Genomic DNA, 18,321 nt, shown 5'->3' on the forward strand with positions numbered 1-18,321 from the left:
ATCCCAGTGCTTAGAGGTGGAGACCGGAGGATTCCTAAACTCATTGGCCAGCTAGGTCAGCTGGATCAGTGAATTTCAAGTTAAGTGAGAGACCTTGTCTTAATAAGGTAGACAGAGGTTGGGGAAGGCACTCTATCTAGCTTCCACATGTACACATGCACACAGGCACACATGGCGCGTTGGGGTGTCTCAGCGGAAATACTTTGCTCAAGGTTCCTAGGGTCTTGGGAGCAGCCATGGTAAAGGCTGTGATGCTAATTCTACCCTAAGTGATCCCAGCAGCCTCAGTGCTATCCTTCTCTTCTGAATCCAAAACAGATCCCCAAAGAAGTCGCTGACATCTTTAATGCCCCCAGTGATGATGAAGAGTTTCTGGGTTTCCAGGATGATGTTCACATGGAAAACCTGCCAGAGAGCTGCAATAGTTTGGACTCACTGGAGTTGCAGAAACAGGTAGGAGTCTGTCTTTTCAAGGCAGGCGTGGCCCTTCAGAAGCCTGCAGCAGGGTGTGGGTGCTCCTTTGTCTTAGTGTAGTTGGCGATGTGGTGAGTCCTTGGGTCCCCATATCCCCAGATGTTATTTTTTTATGATGTACACAGGCCAGAAGAGGGCGTCAGATCTCATTCAGATGGTTGTGAGCCACCATGTGGTTGCTGGGAATTGAACTCAGGACCTCTGGAAGAGCAGCTCTTAACCGCTGAGCGATCTCTCCAGCCCCTCTCCAGCTGTTACACTGCCATCTCATCTCCTCTCCTCGTTTCCTGTCCCCACTACCCAGGAATTGGCAAAGCTTCCTGTGTCCGCATACATCTCCCTTCACTTCTCTGCTCTCTGTAGCTGCCCTTACACTCAGCCCTTAGTGAAATTCTCCTCTCTTCTGAGAGTAACAGGAGGACTGAGCTCAGGTCAGGCTCTCTCCCTGGGCATAGGTAGAGAGGGAGCGTGGAGCCTAAGCCATCATGTCAGGGCATGTGGCTACAGGAGACATCTGCTGCTTTTGTTGCCATGACTACCACTGACCCCAGGGCTGACTCCACCCCCAGCAGACCTTTATTGGCTGTGAGTGTGCCACTCATATTTTGTACAGATACTGAATATGCTCCGGATTGCAGGGCCTGGTGGAATACAGATGAAGCTCAGGGACACTGAAGACTGAGCCAGGGTCCCACGTGGGAAAAAGTGCTGAGTGAGGCTGGCTTTTTCAGATCCAGGCCACCGCTTTCCCTCTCCTCCTCCCCGACACTTCTTCCCTGTTGTGCACAGCACAGATGTGGCTGACCTCCCTTCTGTCAGCTGGTCCTCCCTGCTGGAGGGGTTCCTTTTCCCTCTGTGATGGCATGTATGTGTCTGCCTCTGTTGCAGGTTCCTTGAAGGAGGAAATCAATCTTGGACGGGGCTTTTTAGCTTCCCTGGCCCTGGTCTTTCGTTCCCCTGACCCTTTGATCTCCTTTCAAGCATGCAGCACTCTGCGTCATCATGCACAGTTGGCACCCATAGGTGTTTTGTTGGGTACAGATGGAATATGTCCACCTCACTGGTACACAGTCCATGGCTGTCCAGTGCTTTTTCATGTCACACGAGCTTCAGAATAACACAGTGGACTCTGCTGTTTCCTCCTGCTTAGAGTGTTAATCATGGTAGACACTAGTTACTTAGTATTGCCTTGGGAGTGTAATGAGCAGCTTTCAGAGAGTAGGGAGCTGTGTGAGCCTTTACCCAAGCATGCAGTGAGGCTGTGCAGTGGAGATTAGCTTTGCACAGCCACATGGAAAACAGTTCTTAAGTCCTTGAGAATAAGCTTGTGGCAAAGTCTTCTTAATCCCATCAGGACCGATCACCTTCACTAGGATAGAAATTGCCAGGAAGGTTGGAAGGTTGCAACTTGCTGCTCTAAGTGACTCATTCACTTTCAGGCTATGTCTAGGATCTTTGGAGGTTTATTGAATTTGTGCATTGAGGCCAATGCCCTGGAAACCCTCCCCCAGGGGTTAGCCAGAGGTTTCCCCGCACTCGGGGGCTTGGTGGGTTTCCTCAGCAGGCGGCTGTACTGTACTGCACTTGCTTCTTTGTATTTATTTTATTTTATGTGTAGGAGTGTTTGCTTGATGTGTATATGTGCACCAATTGCAAGAGGTGTGGGAGCTCTGACAGCTGGAGTTAGAGGTGGTTCTAAGCCACCCTGTGGGCACTCAGAACCGAATCTGTGTCCTCTGCAAAAACATTAAGAGTTCTTAACCACTGAGCCATCTCTCCAGCCCCACATTTGTTCTTTTATTAATGTTTAACCCTGGTCTAATGCTCACCTGACCCACACACTTGTGGTTCATTTTGTCCTGCTGAGAGAGAGAGCATCAACTTGTGCACAGTTTGTGTAGCTGACTCTGGGCTCCCTCCCTTAAACATAATTTGAGTTTCTCTTTAAAGAAACTCCTTTTTTTTTTTTTTTTTTTTGCAGCTGCACCACAGCTAACAACAAAGGAAGGAAGTAATTTAGCTCTGAGCAAACCCATTCCAATTACCCATAATAATTCATAGGAGACATTCTTAAACTTGGAGTGCTAGCTGCAGGCGTTTCTTTCTCCACTGCCCGCTCAGTTTTCCCACTATTCTATGTTTCTGTTATATCTGTTTCCCCAAAGGTATCTGAGTCTGAAGAAGTGTGTAAGTAAAGCCAGACAACGGCAGCAGTGAAATGGTGTCAACCAAATGTGGTGTTATGAGGGGTCGCTGCTTGATTGGGTTGGGGGACAGGGACCAGAGTCCTGGTGCAGTGTTGGCCTTGCAGGGAGCCGCATGGTGGGGGTCTCCCTTTGAGTCTGCCGTTCTTCCTTTTTCTATCAGACTCACACTTCGGAGAGCTAGGCTTTCTTCCTTCTTTGTAGTATTCCCAAAGAAAATAAAAGCCATTCTTAGAAAATGGCTTTGCTCGTCCCTTCAGTCTTGCAAGGGGGATCCCAGGGTGAGAGGGGTGCAGATTTCCATCAGTTCCCATGCTCATGTCTAGCGATGGGTGAGGGGTGAGGGGCCTTGGCACTTGGCCGTAGAGAGTGGGTACCACAGTATTGAAGGGATAGACGTTCACCCACAGAAGAGTGCTCCAGATGGCCAAAGGGAGTAAAGCTAGCAAGCAGGTGCCCACTTTCCACAAGTTTCTGTGTGAAAGCCAACAGCCTGGGTCTTGGTGGCTGTGTCAGAAGACTCTGAACTCCATGCACACTACCCAGTCATAGCAGGGGTGACCAAGACACAATATCGATTGAAATTTTCTTGTTTATAAGTCTTCATTTCTGTAACGTTTAGAAACGTGTGCTGTGTATGTCTATTGTGGTTGTTGTAAAATACACATCATCATGTAGAACATATAACTGCTTTAAGTAGTGTTAAGCATAATGTACATTGTTGTGCCGCTGTCCCCACTGCCGATCCCCAGAACATTCCCATCCAGTAGAAAGCCTTGCCGTTAGACAGTAAGTCCCGCCCTGTAACCACCATCCCTTTCCCTTTCTCTTCATGAATGTGTTGTGGCAGTGGTTGGCTGGAGACAAGGTCTCACTGTGTAGTCCAGGGTGGGAACCCTGCCTCAGCCTCTACCCCAATACCCAGCGAGACCTCCTCCTCCCCCGAGCACTGGGATTCTGGGTCCGTGTCACCATGTCTCGCTTTGTGTGTTTTTAATGTAGCAGGATGTGTGTTTCCATTCGAAATACCTCACTGAAGAGCTAAAACGGATTTTCATAGAGGACACAGCTTCAGAAACTGAAGATTTTGAAGGATTTACAGAGAGTGAGCTGAACATGAACAGTGACCCAGAGGTACGAAGCCCTGCCAACAGGAAGGGTGGATGTGAGCTCTAATGTTCCTAGTCCTGCTTTGGATTGTCCTTTTACCCTGACATGTTACCTTACAAGGGAAAAGACGGTATTCATTCATTCATTCATCCATCCATTCATTCATTTATTTATTTAGTAGTGGAAGCCAAATAATATAATAATCACTACTCTAGAGCTGGTCCTGCCTGTTCCACAGGTACACTCCTCTGCTAGAGAAAACTGTCCCTCTACCCCTTGGGGGTCAGGAGCATATCCCAGGTGGCCTTCATCCTCGTACCCAGTTTAACTCAGATTCATCATCAGCTTCCTTTATCTATCAAGTCTGTCTTGGGGTCACATGTTCCTTCACGCTGTCTCTTGTGGGGTGTGAAGTCATATTCTTAGGCTAGAAACTAACAGGGTAAAGCAGGGTGATAGAGCAAAGTGGGAGAGGCTGATGCTGCCTGGTTTGGATTCTGCTAACTATAAGGATGCCTTGGGCCTAGGGGGGCCTGCACTGTGAACAGGCTTCCTTGGGGATCTTTCTTTTATTCCATTTATTGAGGCTAGTTAGTTTTCACAATCTAGCATTTCAGTTGTGGGTTACTTTAAATCACTACCTTCTTGTTAGCGATGTTGGTGATAGTTTGAGGCAAGATTTCACACCACAGCCCAGGCTGGCCCTAAACACATAGCATTTCCTCTGCATCAGCATCTCAGGTACTGGGATTCCAGGCATGTACTACCATGCCTCCCTTTACATGATGGTGATATGGTTGTCAAACAAGGAACTAAAGTTAGTGTGCTACTGTCACCACAGTTCACACTTTTGTGAGGCGTTAACCCGTTTTCATTAATGTGTCCTTTCTGTCCTGGGTTCCAGTCCCAAGAACCACACAGCAGTAAGCCTTTCTTTTTAATTTTCCCATTTATATTTTTAACTGATTCATAGAAACAAGATGAGGTAGAAGTGTTTAAAGCTAACTGAAAGATAGAGTATCTGAAAATATCCTTCCTGGCTGGTAAGGTGAGGTTAGTTTATGCCTGTCCGATGTCATCTGCTCCTGTATGACCTTTGCTGCAGAACCTGTAGAAAGACAATCTGTGGTAATGGTGACTTTCTCTATCCCTCTCCTTCCCTCAGGTATCACTTAGGGCATGTAAGTCCTGGGCATTGGCCATCTCACTTCGTTGTGGCTCAGCCACCCCACTCTGCCCTAGATTTTTTCCCCAAGTACTTCAGATTTTCACCAGTAGGTCACTTAAGATCTCCCAAAACTTGATGGGTTTCATCTCTAAGTGACTTCTTTACTGTCCTTTAGCTTAGTGATACCTAATTGGTCAAGGAGTTTATGTTTCTAAGGAGGGAAAGTAAATTGCTCCCAAAGGTCCCTTCCCTAGAATGGCTATATTTCTGTCACAGCTGATAGAACTCAGTGTAGGCCCACTCACAAATGTGATTAGAGAGAGCATTGAGGAAAACGCGGTGTCAGTCAGCGTTCCGTGACTAGAATAAAACACCTGAGAATTAATTTACAGAGGGAAAAGGTTTATCGTGTGTGGCTCACAGTTTGAAGGTCCCAGTGCTCTGTGGCTTTGCATCTGCCAGTGAGGCAGGAACACGTGGTCGAGCCAGACTGCTCACCAAGGCCCGGACGCCAAAAAGAGCAAAGGGTAAATAAAGTAAGGGGTGCCCACCATCCAGCCAGGAGCACGGCTGCCTGTGCCCGGGTTCACACCCACGTGTGCCAGCTGCTGAAACCTTGCTGCCCTGTGGTGCTGCCCAGATGCAAGGCAGGCCTAGCCACACGCTTCTTCATCTTTGGAGTCCACCTTGGATTGGAGTTCATTAGCAGGAGCCATTCAAAGAAGGGCTTCCAAGAAACTTTGTGGATCGATATTGAATCCTGTCTCTCATTTCTCAGAGTCGTCACATTTCAGAGGCCACCCACTGTCACCTGGGTGGCATTACCACGTTACTGACTTCTGTTCAAACTGTTTGTCACTGCAAGACCGGTCAGGTCAGGTCGTAGGCTGTAGGCTTGACTGCCTGGGCTTCCGAGTTTGGTGGGGAGACTTTGAGCTGATGAGCATTGTCTGCCACAGCCTGTAGAGCTGTCAGCTGATGGTGGCATGGTGCAGGGAAGGGAAGACCCACGTGTCCTGAGGAGGATGCACGTCTTCGGGCTACCACCAGGATCGACACTCAGTTGCTTTTTCTATCCTGAGTCCACTGTAGTGCAGGAGAGGTAGCTCTTCAGCACCTTCGCTCGCACGCTGCTCTCTGGCTGCGTGACATAGACAGGTGTGCACACACACATACCCGTTTTTCTCTGCTGATGACGCTTCTGTGGCACATACCATTTTCCTTAGCTGTGCCTCCATATGTGCCAGCTTGCACCTGGATGTGGAGAAGCCCTGCTTCCAGCCTGGCTCCCTTATGGCGCAGCAGGCACATCAGAGGGTGTGTGGGCACGTGGTTCTGAGGTAGGCGGCCTGTGCTTCGCTGTGGTCATCAGCGAACTTCACGTGTGTGTTAAACTGGAGCGTTCAGAGGGTACTAGTGGGAAGGTAATGCTTTTGTGACAGTATCAGAGTAATTGTGTGTGCGTGCGCGCCCCGGGGATTGAACCCAGGGCCCCCGTACATGCGTTGATCGTTTCTCTACCACTGACCTGTGTTCCTTCCTAGAACAGTTTTAAACACAGCGGTTTGGTCTAGTTTGGGTAGGTGGTTACAGACCATCCTCATTCTTCTTTCTCTTTGACCCTCAGCTCGTGGAGTCAGAGCTGAGTGACGGTGGCAAAACATCTGTGGTGAGTGAGGAGGAGGAAGATGAGGAAGAAGAGGAGGCTGTGCCTACAAGAGGCAGGTCCACGAGAAGCAGTTTTGGTCTTCGAGTAGCCTTTCAATTCCCCACCAAAAGACTGGCAAAGACACCAGATAAAAACAGCTCACACTTAGCAGACAGTAAGACTGATCTCGGAAGGGGGAAAAGCTGCAGACCGGCCAAGGAGCCGGAAGACTCCACCTCTGAGTCTGAGGATGACTCCAGGCCTGAGAGCCAGGAGAATTCAGATGCTCTGCTGAAAAGGGCCATGAACATCAAGGAGAACAAGGCCATGGTAAGCTCTCCCAGGGCACTGGAACCAGAGCCGGCTGCCCCCAACAGTTGGCTGCTACAGCTTTTCTCTCTGGAGGGAAGAGGTGCTCTGGGGAGTGTGTGTTTACATGATTAGCTCTGGTTTGGGAATGGAAAGACTCGAGGACCATTTATCGCCACTCCAAGGTTGCTGCTGCTCACACTTGAGCAGGCTTGAGTTTTAAGTTGGCAGAAGCACTGCCCCCCAGAAGACAGAAGTGAAGAGGCACTGGGCTGACACTGAGCCCAGGGAGAATTGTAATGGGCAGTGGGCAGGTGGCTTTTGTCTGGAAGCCACTCCTTCAGAGGTTTCACCTGAGAGAAGGAGAAAGGCTGACAGCAGCCCCTGAGGTGTTCTAATTCAGTTACACCTTGGTTAACTCAACCTACATCTATTTGGGGTTTCTGAATGTGGCCAGTAACTCGATCTGATCATTGAAAGTCATTCTTTTCCTAATTTTACACTGACGGAATTTTTAAAAATTCTGCCAGTTGTAATATTTTTCTTTTTTACTTTGATGACTTTTTTGTGTGTGGGGTGTGTGTGTTTGAGACATGGTTTCTCTGTGTAGCTCTGGCTGTCCTGGAGCTCACTGTGTAGACCAGGCTGACCTTGGAATTCAGAGATCTGTCTGCCTCTGCCTCCCCAGTACTGGAATTAAAGGTGTGGACCACCACCGCCTGGCTTTTTGATGACTTTTTAAAGGCCATCTTTAAAAAAAAAAAAAAAAAAAGCACAATGTGATGATACTGTATACATTGGCCTGTGCCTAATAAGTTAAGAGAACATAGACCATTATGAGTGAATTTTGTTTTTTAAAAACAAATTTGCTTGACTAAAGGAAATTTTAGCACTCTGTTTACCTGTATCATTTCAGTAAGAACTATGTTATACATGGTTATTCTTAGTGGTGTCATATTTGCATGAATCTAAAATTGAAAGTCCTGATTAAAGGACTGTGGCATATTAGTGTCTGTTACTTGGGGTTGGGTGTTTATGTAAGGAGGTAGGAATTTTTGAGATACATGTTGAGGGAGTCCAGACTTGTCACAAAACCCCTGATCCTCTTGTATCTGCACCTTGGGTGCTGGTATTGCAGCATGTGCCACCACTCAAGCCCCCGCCAGTGAATTGGGAGTTCTGAGACTCACTTAGCTGAACCCTTCTTTGAACATGCTGACTTTTGAGTTTCAGCCATGTGAAATGTGTCCCAGGCTCACACTGTTAAGATAGTAGCAGAGTCAGAACATGCCAGGACTGTCTTCACTGTGTTCTGTTGTCCACATGTAAGGACTAGGCATGGCGTTGACTCAGGTGAACAGTGTGTCAGCTTCTTACTCAGGAGGTGAGATCTTACAGTTACTGAGATTCACAGAAGCCAGAGTAGGTAATTTGGAGATGTGAGAGAAGTGTTGGTCCCAGACCTGTCTCCTTGACTGACATCAAATCTCCCTTTCTTTCTGAACCTTAGCTCGCTCAGCTGTTGGCAGAATTGAACTCGGTGCCAGATTTCTTCCCTGTGCGAACCCCGTCCTCAGCTTCTGTAAGTGAAACGCCTGACTTCTCAGACTGGTCCTGCTCTATAGGAACTGGTAGCTTTCTGTGTAAGAGGGACCCAGATGCATCTGTCTGTACCTTGGTTTCAGAAGAGGAGAACGGCTCGTCGGGCCTTCTCAGAGGGACAGATCATACGGCGCATGAACCCAACCCGGAGTGCACGGCCCCCAGAGAAGTTTGCTCTGGAGAACTTCACCTTCTCGGCCACCAAGCTCACCGAAGAGCTTTACAGTTTCAGAAGAAGGAAGACAATTAGCGGGGTATTTACTAATAAGCAAATGTCCCTTAGATGCGAGTTTTTCATAATGCCCATTGCTGGCTGCTAGGTCGTCTTGAGTTAGCAGGCCTCCAGCCACTGAGAACTTGAGTTTCTGCTATGTTCACTTGAGAGCATGTGTTGAGAAGTCCCCAGGGCTGAGCTGCAGATCACATTGAGAGTCCTTTGTGTAAAGTGAGCTGAGGAGCTGGGGTGGCTCAAGGGTAGAGTACTTACTTGCCAGCTGGCTTTGATCGCCAGTTTTGGCTTGGCACTGTGGAAGGTGAAGAGTTCCTCCTTGCTTGTCTTTTCAGGACTTGAGTGCTGTTGGGGAAGAGGAGTAAACTTAAGAGCTGCCCCGTATATGGGCTTGGCTATTCCATTTGGCTCACGGGTTCACTTCCTGTCTCCTCAAAGTTTATAGCCATTAGTGTGCTGTAGTGCCCTCCAGGGGAGCTTGGGCTGAGACCGGAGCCCACTGAATGTCCACACAGACAAGAGACATGGTCAGCCTTTGATTGCTAAGCATGTTTAAGGTTTTTGTTGTAATTTCCAGTGTGCGCCAGGTTCTCCATTCTGTGTGTTGTTTTTTCTTTGCAGGGGAAATGCCAGAAGTATAGACGACGTCACCGAGTATCTTCTTCTCGCTCCGTGAAAGATATCACTGACGAAGACTTGGAAAATGTTGCCATAACTGTGCGTGATAAAGTCTACGATAAAGTGCTGGTAAATGACATCTTCAGAAAAGTGTGCGTGACTGATTTTTACTGGGAGCCCCATACACTGCTGTTTGGAGTCTGACATCATTTATAAACAACCTCAGGCCTTCTGCTCCTGTGTCGTCATCTGAAGGCTTGCTCTGAGCTGTGTGATTAAGGCAGGCCACATAGCGTAGTGGTCCTGCTTAAGGGAGAGGGCCCTTTGGGACATGAGTCCTGGAAGATAAGTACTGAATTAGAAAAGCATTCTTATCTGTTAAATATTGAATGTATGTGGGGGGCAGTATGCCCATAGAATGTCTGGTTGATATGAACTGGGTTAGTTTTTTCCAAATGATGACCTGCAGGGAGGCTTTACATATTCTGCATCATTTTGTTTGTTCAACACTATTTAAAATAGTAGAATGTCAGTTGAATTGCCAACCTTTCCAAAGGTTTTACACTGATGGTTTCTGGGTCTTCAGCAATAGATTAGAGCCAAATTCATGCTACCTGGGGCTCATGGCTGCTTAAGTCACTGCCCCTCCTGGGGTTTGCTCTCTCTCCCTCAAGTTTTTTTCTGATCTCTCTGCTGTTACTGATGTTTCCATTCCTTCTGTGTTCCCTGCTTAGCCTCATCTGACCCAGAACTGAAATGTTCAAAGTGGAGGTCACCATCATTTGTCTCTAGTAACAATCCTGCCAGCTTCTGAACATGAGACATGCTCCTGTCCTCCTTTGTCACAGTGTGGCGACATATGAATGAGTGGTCCTGAATCCCACTTCTTCTTCCTTTGCTTTTCCACAGGGTAACACCTGCCATCAATGCCGGCAGAAGACCATTGATACCAAGACTGTGTGTCGGAACCAGAGCTGTGGTGGTGTGCGGGGACAGTTCTGTGGGCCTTGCCTACGGAATCGCTATGGAGAGGATGTGCGGACCGCATTGCTGGATCCGGTGTGTGCGTTTGTTATGAGCATATTGACGAAGTGATGCCGGCCTAGGGGCCTGGGGGTCCATCGGTGCTTCTTCACTTCATTTTCCCGTTCTACAGCTTAAGACTGTGGGGAAAATGGAGTGCAGTGTTTCCTTCTGGAAAGAGAACCAGCTTATGGACAGGTTGGGTAAAGAGGGTATGTGTTTCTAATGGCCAGGCCAGGGTTTATTTTCTTCCAACAAAGTGATTTCATGTTATCTGTCTTGATCTGTCCAGGGGGTAAGTCACATTTACCCACTGCTCAGAACTATACTAAGTGTCTCATACCTGCTGACATCATTTATCACTAATATGTTTTGTAACAACAACAATGTATGTGCACTTGGTTGCAGAGGCCAGAGGGTAACCTTAGTTGTCATTATCAAGAACATCGTCCACTGCCTCTCACTAGCTTCGGGTTCAACAGTCAGGCTGGCCAGCCAAAGATCCTCTCGTTTCTCCCTGCCCAGCCCCCTTGATACCCGGACATTTGCACGCAGGCTCTTCTCCCCAGCCCCATTGTACATTTTGAGGTGGTGTTTAACCTGTCTATGCTGAAGGGATCTGAAGATCCCTATGAGAAATGAAATGTCATTTCCAAACGCTAACTTGAGCATTGCCATTTTGAGGCCTGTGTTCCACCACCTCACTGTATGATCTTCTGCAGCAGTTACAGGTGTATATATACATGCTGTCCCTGGTTTAACACCAAGGTCACATATCAGGAGAACTAGAATTCTCACCTTGATCCTGTGCCAAACATGTACTCCCAAAAATCACAGCCAATGTGTGACCTGTGAACCACATAGTACCCCAAATGTAAAAGCAAGCTCAATTTTTTTTAACAGCTCCCCCTCAGTGGTACCCAGTCGTGTCTAGAACGGATGTCTCCTTGTGACATGGGGAGGTCACTGACTGGGTTCGTGTGTAGCCCCTCATACCCTCTGACTCAAGGATACCCTGTTAGTGGCTGGAGGAGAGGCTTGACCCCAGTCTCGTCTTCTAGGAGTGGACATGCCCCCCCTGCCGTGGGATCTGCAACTGCAGTTACTGCCGGAAGCGAGATGGCCGCTGTGCCACTGGGATTCTCATTCATCTGGCCAAGTTTTACGGTTATGATAATGTCAAGGAATACCTGGAGAGGTAAGCTTCCAGCCATGTAAAAGCCATGGGAGACCCCGCAGGCCCTGGTTTTCTCCTCTGCTAATTGGTAGAAACCACCTTGAGTTCCATCCATTCTGTATCCGTCTGTACTGGAGAGGCTCCGTCCTAGAGGATTCCTTCCTTGATAGAGAGCATTCAACTGCACAGTGGCTCTAAACACTTCCACTTGTGGTGTAAAACAAATGGCGTGAGAACCATCTGTAAAACCAGTCTGCACAGCCTGAAGAGCAGGGAGCTGGATAGAGTGCAAGACACGTGTACTGGGGAAGGCGGGCTACAGATGTGAATTCTATACTGTCAGGTGGTGTAAGGAACTACGAACCGAGACACGCTTGGCATTCTGTGCTCAGGGCATGTGGAGCTACATCTCAGTGTACACACCTGGGTGTTCTGGAACCACCATAGCCTAGAATGCTGCCTCGTGGTTGCTTCTGGTCAGCTGCTTACGAACACTTCTCCATCTTCCGCTCAGTTTACAGAGGCAGCTGTAGAGGACCAGCGAGAGGAGAAGGAACGCTTGATCGTACCCGAGTCCCACTAGAGATGCCTGCCGTTTGTGCCTAGCCTTAGAGCTGAACTTCACGAAAGCTTGTTTCCTAGAATCTACTGTTTCTAATAGTATTTTTTTTTTAAAGTTTATATGCTTAAAAAGATTTCTCAGGAAAATAGTACAGCAGAGAAATCTGTATTCACACCTGCACAGACCTGTATTGTTACATATATCTGCTGAAGATTTAAAAGCACAATTTAAATGGGGCAGAGTTAAAGCTCAGGTAAGTTTCACCCAAGATGCTGTTGCCTTTGCTGTTCAGCTCTCCCATAGTCATTCAGGCTACCCCTCTTCTTACAGAGACTGTTGCTCTGCCTCCTGAGTGACCATAGCTCAAACCTAATGTTTATCCTGCTCTAGATACTGAATTCTGGGTCATTAGGAATTTATATTGAAGAATGTCCCCCCTAAATGACCAAGTGCAATTAACCACAGACTGTGAGTGAGGGGTCCTTTTTATTAAAAGACAACACAGACGGACCAAGTTACAGACACTGGAGGCCTCGGTGTGCCTGCCTTTTCCTTCAGGACCTGCCTGGAGCCTGCTGCTGCTTTGTTTAAAAGATTGTTTGTTTTTTTTTTTATATAGAACCCTTACTGCATTGCTTTTAAGACTTAGGGAAACATAACAGATAAGCCATGGTGTTTTGTATGGGATGGTGGAAGAAGCTAAAATCAACAAGTGTGTATCCCAGATAGATGTGTAGTGTTTTGTGTTGTTTTTGTCTAATACTACTATTCTCCCTCAGAGAACAGAAATGCTCTAACAGAAAGAATGTACACCCCTGTTACTAAAACATGCTGTGTTCTGGCCGGAGCATGAAGAACATAAGTCACAGTACCAAGGCCATTTATGCCTCCAGCAGCAGGGCCACGCCTGCCAGCACCCACTTAGCTGTCTTGTCTTTGCTCTTTAGCCTGAAGGTCCACACGTAGGTGTGGCCTCTCGCTTTGGTTTTGTAAACAGGGCACTGGAAAGTGTGCTTAGTTTCTTGTCTGTCCACAGTTATGGCCTTGGCAAAGATGACAGGCATCGTGGATGTTAACTCCTTAAGGCGGGCCTCAACAAGGGCTCCTGACTGGATGTCCCATCTGGCACCTGTGGCAGAAACAACAGTTGTGTAACTGTGACGTGTCGGTACTGATGCTCTAATTGTTTGATGCAATAAATGTTCCATATTTACCACGTTGTCACCCGTCCATAGCATCCTTGTAAGGCTGAGAAGTTTAATGGTTTAGCCATTTTAAATCAGATTTTGTACAAATTTCAAACCCTTTATAGCAAACTAGAAAGCGTAAGAAACAACTTTCTAACATTCTTTCCCATTGCACTTGACAAGCTTGGAAGTTGAAGTCACTCACTACCTAGCCTTGAAACATTTGAACTGTGGCATCTGCTTCACTGTGAGTGCGCTGCTGCAGGTGAGGTGTCCTGCAGCGTAAAGGCACAAATAGAGACACATGGCATCAAGGGCATCTTTCAGGGCTTGGGGAAATCTGGGAGCAGATATACTGAGAGTATTTAGAAAGTAGAGGACGGGCCACTGAGATGGCTCACTCAGTGGGTAAAAGGTAAGGTTCTGGCAACCTGACCACCCGAGTTTGATCCCCAGAGCCCATAGAGAAAGACACATCTGTAATGCCAGCATTCCTATATCAAATATGGGAGGTAGATACAGGAAAATCAGTCTTGTGGGCTAGCTATCCTGGAGTACTACGTAGTATGGTGGAAAGAGCACAAGAGACCCTGGTCAAAACCATAAGATGGAGAGACCCAACTCCTGAAGTTGATCTTTGACCTCTACACACAATAAAAGCTTAAAAGCAGAGGGTGGATTTTGAATTGATGGTAGTGAAAAGCAAAATACTGTGAATTACATGCAAGACTTAAGTTTCTGAGGTTTTGTTTTTTCAAGACAAGGTTTCTCTATGTAGTTTTGGTGCCTGTCCTGGATCTCACTCTGTAGACCAGGCTGGCCTTGAACTCACAGAGATCTGCCTGGCTCTGCCTCCTGAGTTCTGGGAATAAAGGCATGCGCTACCGACGCCTAGGCAGTTTCTGAGGTTTTAACACCATCTGATGATATATGTGCAGTTTAAATAATAGTCATCACCCTGAGTGCCGAAAAGTTTGGCTTATGTTAGACACACACCTGGATATTTAAATTGTCTGAAGGGAAGAAGAAATAATTACCAAACAAGGTTATCCTCTCACTGATTAGCTGTTGAAGGAGAGGGGCCAGCTTGTATCTAAGATGGCTCCACACATACCCTTTAGTAAACTCACCTTCCAGGTGGAGCCCGTGGAGATACGCGCCTTCTCTGGGGGGATGGCCATAATCTTCCTTTGTTTTTTTGGTAACATCCATAGTCAAGCACATTCTGTCCAGTGGCCACTCATTTTTTCGAGCCATGGTCTGCATGATTGCTTTGGGAGGAAAAGGAAGAAGAATTGAAGGTAAAAACCTGTTTACAGGCTCCCAAGAGCCAACAGTATCCCACGGGCTTCTGCAGATTAGAGTGAGGCTGGGCAAACTTTGCCTCCGTGTCACAAACTAGAATATGCCAGAGCAGCAGCTGCCCTTTGCTTCTGTGGCCCGTGTGTCTTCAGCATGACAGGAACTAGGGAACGTGGCGGACGATGGCTTTTCACTAGGACAAACCACTGTGGCTGTGCCTGGGGGCTCTCTACTTCCTAACTGGAACTTTCTCTAGTTGCTCCCCCTGCTCTGTAAGGATTGTTTGAAGACTGGTGAAGAAGGGCAGGAAGTTGTCATGGGTAAGTAAAGCCAGGCAGGACTTCTGCCTTGCCTCCAGCCATACCTGTTAAGAAGGACTGGGGGTTGAAGAAGCCAGAAAGCCACACGACAGCTGGGAGTGCGAGGTCTTGTGTCCAAGTGTCCAGTTCTCGGCATCGCAAGAGGAGGTCATTAAACCTGGTCAATGGAAGGTAGGAAGAAGTAAACTTGCATTTTAGTACAATAAATTTCTTCCAGGAAGACGAGGGACTGTGGAGCACACCATGGTAGTACGTGGGCAGGGAAAGCCCTCTCAGATGATTTACAAGGTGCTATCCCTGCACAAATCTGGTTTCTTCCTGTTGAGAGTTTATACTTGCAGCTCTCGTTCCTGTCACCATTAAGAGTAGGAAATGCTGGACAATGTGGGCAGTGATGGTACAAAAGCCATTTGAACAGGGTTAGCGAATACCACCATTCTGTCGGATACAGTAGAAATGCAGCAATGTGTGTATGCCTGTGTCCATTACTGTTTTAATACCAGAGTTGCCAGGGAAGAGTAGGAGAGAGTTTTACACAGAATAATTGCTTGGGAAGATAAAGGATTCTAAGGAAAATATTCACACACAGACACACACAGACACACACACAGACACACACACACACAGAGAGAGAGAGAGAGCCTGGTGGAAAAAACTCCGGCAGTGTCATGTTGAAAACAGTAAAAAGAAATGTTAAGGTTAAAATGGCATGGTGAGAGGACCCTGGAGAGGTGGCGCAGCAATCAAAAGCAATTGCTGCTCTTCAGAGGACCCAAGTTCAATTCCCTGCATCCACATGACAGTTCATAGCCTTGTCTGTGACTCCAGTTCCCAGGGATCTGATGCCTTCTTAGCTTCTACTATGTGGGGGAAAACTTTCAAAACAAGACTGGAAGAAAAGCAGTTCTGATAAACAGTGATCAACGGAACAGAACAAAAATAAATCTAGGAGGCGGCTCATAGGTTGAGAGGTCTCTGGAAATTGTTGATTTTAGGTTGTGTTTGGAAAGTTTAGTGTATGTTACGTTGTAAAGGACCCTCTAAATAGAAAAAGTACAGAGGTAAGTGCTCAGTGAAGAAAATTACAAAACCCACAAAGTTAGAAACACACAAAGCGAGGGGGAAAATACAGAAATTAGCAAGCATAAAGTAATACGATGACAAAAAGCCGAAACTTATAATAAATCATAAAACATAACTAAATGCAAATCCTCCATTTCTGGGTACATAGACCTAGCCTGTATATGTTGATAACGTTAAAACTCTATTGAGGTCCCCCCACTCTCCTGAGAAGTGGTTATCCCCTGGAAGTCACTTAACTGCCCTGCCCCTTTGCTTACAACTGTGTTACCAACTTGATACACCCTAGAGTCATCTGGGGAGAGGGAAATTCAAATGAAGACTTGCCTAAATCAGATGTGCCCAACAGAAATGTCCAGGGGCCATATCTTGATTGCTAATTAATGTGGAAGGGTCTGCCCACAGTGGGAGCATCCCCTGGTAGGTGGGCCTGAGCTGTGTAAGCTTGTTAGCTAAGTGAAGAGAATAAGCTAGTAAGCCATGTTCCTCCTTGGTCTCTTCCTGGACAGTGATAGGTAGACTGTTTTCTGAACTGTAGCTGAACTGAACCCTTTCTTCCCCATGTTTGATCACAGCAGCAGCAAACCAGAGTAGCACTCCCCCACAGCCACTTGAGAGCCTAGGAGACTGTAACAGTGCGGATTGTCAGCAGCATCTGAGGTTATCTGAAGTCACTCGGGAGACAAGCCCACAGGCACACCTGGGAGTTTAGCCTCTGGGAATGCATGTTAATTGATAAGGGAAACCTACTATGAGTATGGTGACCCTGTTCCCCGAGTTGGGATCTTAGGCTGTATAAATGGTGAATGTGAGCTGAGCCACTGGTACCCTTGCTCTGCCCCTTGACTGTTGCATTTAGTAGCTGTCGAAAGCTCCTGTCACTGAGGCTTCCTTCAAGTGATGGACTGTGCCTGGAACTGTGAGCTAATTTAAATCAGTTTTTCCTCCCTCTCTTAGGCTGCTTGGTCAAAGTGTTTTATCACAACAGGAAAAGAAGCCAAGTTGGGCAGGATTCCAACATGCTATTGTTTGGAATTCTAATGGCACCTTCCAGATTGTCTTGTATTTTTTCCCCTGAATCAGAACCAATAACTTCACTCCAGATCAGAGCCCTGTGATGCTTTCTGAATAGTCTACCAAGACCACAGAATATCTGGGGATAAAATGTCAGCCTTCAGCAATCCCCGTTTCTGCCTCTGGCTGTGACACCGGCAGTGCTGCCGCCCATGTGCAAGCAGTCTAGCTTTCTAGACACTGTACTTTCTAAAGTCCTCTGATTGCATCAGTAATTACTGGTTTAGAAAATAAAGGGAATGCCAACAGGCAAATTCAAGTAGCTCCTAGGACTTTTAAATAAATGAGGAAATTCTGTTTACATTTTTTTCCAGATGAAAATATGAAAACCAGGAAATCGGGTATTTTGTCAAAGAACAGTTACCTAATTAAGTGAGAGAATTTGAATCTTAGTCTGGCTTAACTGACTTGCTTTTGGAGGAAAATACCAGAGGACCTCAAGTGAAATTAATAGTTTGCCTGGTGGTGGCCATGGAGCGAAAGTTCTCACAGGAGAAATGGGAATGCTGACCTTGTGCTGATGTCCACAGTTGCCAGTGGCAGTGGAGATGGTCACTTACCACTGGGCCAGACCATAAGTAGATGGATAAGCCAGTTTGTTCCAAGTGTCTGGAACCCGGTCATAACTCAAGGCCAACAGCTGGGCTTCCACGTCAGGAGATAATGTCAGCTCTCCCTTGCACAGAGAGGAAAGGCCACCATGAGTACCTCCAGTGCGGTGAAGCCCCATCTTGTCCCACTTGTGAGTTTACCTTCAAACCAAGGTCTAATTGTTGAAGTGAAACACGGATTTCCCGGATGAGAACATTCATCCTCTCACACTCTTGAAAGCAAACAAGAACATACGGGCTTCGATTGGGGTTCTTTTGCATTATCTCTGCCATGTTGAACTCCTCTGGAAGTCTCTCCAAAATGTCATCCAAGATATTCTTAGCCTTAAATCAATGAAACACACAGACTTTATTTCAGTTTTGCTTGTGGTAACTGGTGGTTTGAATGAAAATGGCCCCTATAGGCTCATGGGGGATGCACTAGGGGGTGTGGAGGACTACTGGGAGTGGGCTTTGAGGCTTCCGAGTGCTCAGGCCAGGCCCAGTGCCACTCTCTCCTCTTGCTGCCTGCCTATCCCAATGTAAAACTCTAGGTTCTTCCTCCAACACCATTTCTGTCTTCATGCCACCATGCTTCCTGCCGTGATGATGACCGACTAAACCTCTGATCTGTAGGCCAGCCC

The 18,321-nt window shown here is 47.1% G+C and overlaps 2 protein-coding genes across 2 annotated transcripts in view; one reads left to right on the plus strand and one right to left on the minus strand.

The window, feature by feature from the left end:
- Positions 1 to 13,287, plus strand: part of Cdca7l (cell division cycle associated 7 like) — a 40,172-nt gene extending 26,885 nt beyond the window's left edge. The window contains exons 2-10 of the mRNA XM_036205363.1: positions 319 to 453; positions 3,681 to 3,812; positions 6,584 to 6,934; positions 8,424 to 8,495; positions 8,599 to 8,769; positions 9,366 to 9,491; positions 10,272 to 10,421; positions 11,447 to 11,583; positions 12,077 to 13,287. Of these exons, the coding sequence (XP_036061256.1) occupies positions 319 to 453; positions 3,681 to 3,812; positions 6,584 to 6,934; positions 8,424 to 8,495; positions 8,599 to 8,769; positions 9,366 to 9,491; positions 10,272 to 10,421; positions 11,447 to 11,583; positions 12,077 to 12,095 (1,293 nt within the window). The 3' untranslated portion in view covers positions 12,096 to 13,287. The remainder of the gene's footprint in view (positions 1 to 318; positions 454 to 3,680; positions 3,813 to 6,583; positions 6,935 to 8,423; positions 8,496 to 8,598; positions 8,770 to 9,365; positions 9,492 to 10,271; positions 10,422 to 11,446; positions 11,584 to 12,076) is intronic.
- Positions 12,610 to 18,321, minus strand: part of Dnah11 (dynein axonemal heavy chain 11) — a 316,498-nt gene continuing 310,786 nt past the window's right edge. The window contains exons 78-82 of the mRNA XM_036205362.1: positions 17,840 to 18,022; positions 17,648 to 17,763; positions 14,978 to 15,090; positions 14,442 to 14,582; positions 12,610 to 13,253 (exon numbers count right to left, since the gene is read on the minus strand). Coding sequence (XP_036061255.1) covers positions 13,006 to 13,253; positions 14,442 to 14,582; positions 14,978 to 15,090; positions 17,648 to 17,763; positions 17,840 to 18,022 — 801 coding nt within the window. The 3' untranslated portion in view covers positions 12,610 to 13,005. The remainder of the gene's footprint in view (positions 13,254 to 14,441; positions 14,583 to 14,977; positions 15,091 to 17,647; positions 17,764 to 17,839; positions 18,023 to 18,321) is intronic.

The sequence above is a fragment of the Onychomys torridus genome, chromosome 14 (genome assembly GCF_903995425.1).
Source record: "Onychomys torridus chromosome 14, mOncTor1.1, whole genome shotgun sequence".
NCBI classification, from domain to species: Eukaryota; Metazoa; Chordata; class Mammalia; order Rodentia; family Cricetidae; genus Onychomys; species Onychomys torridus.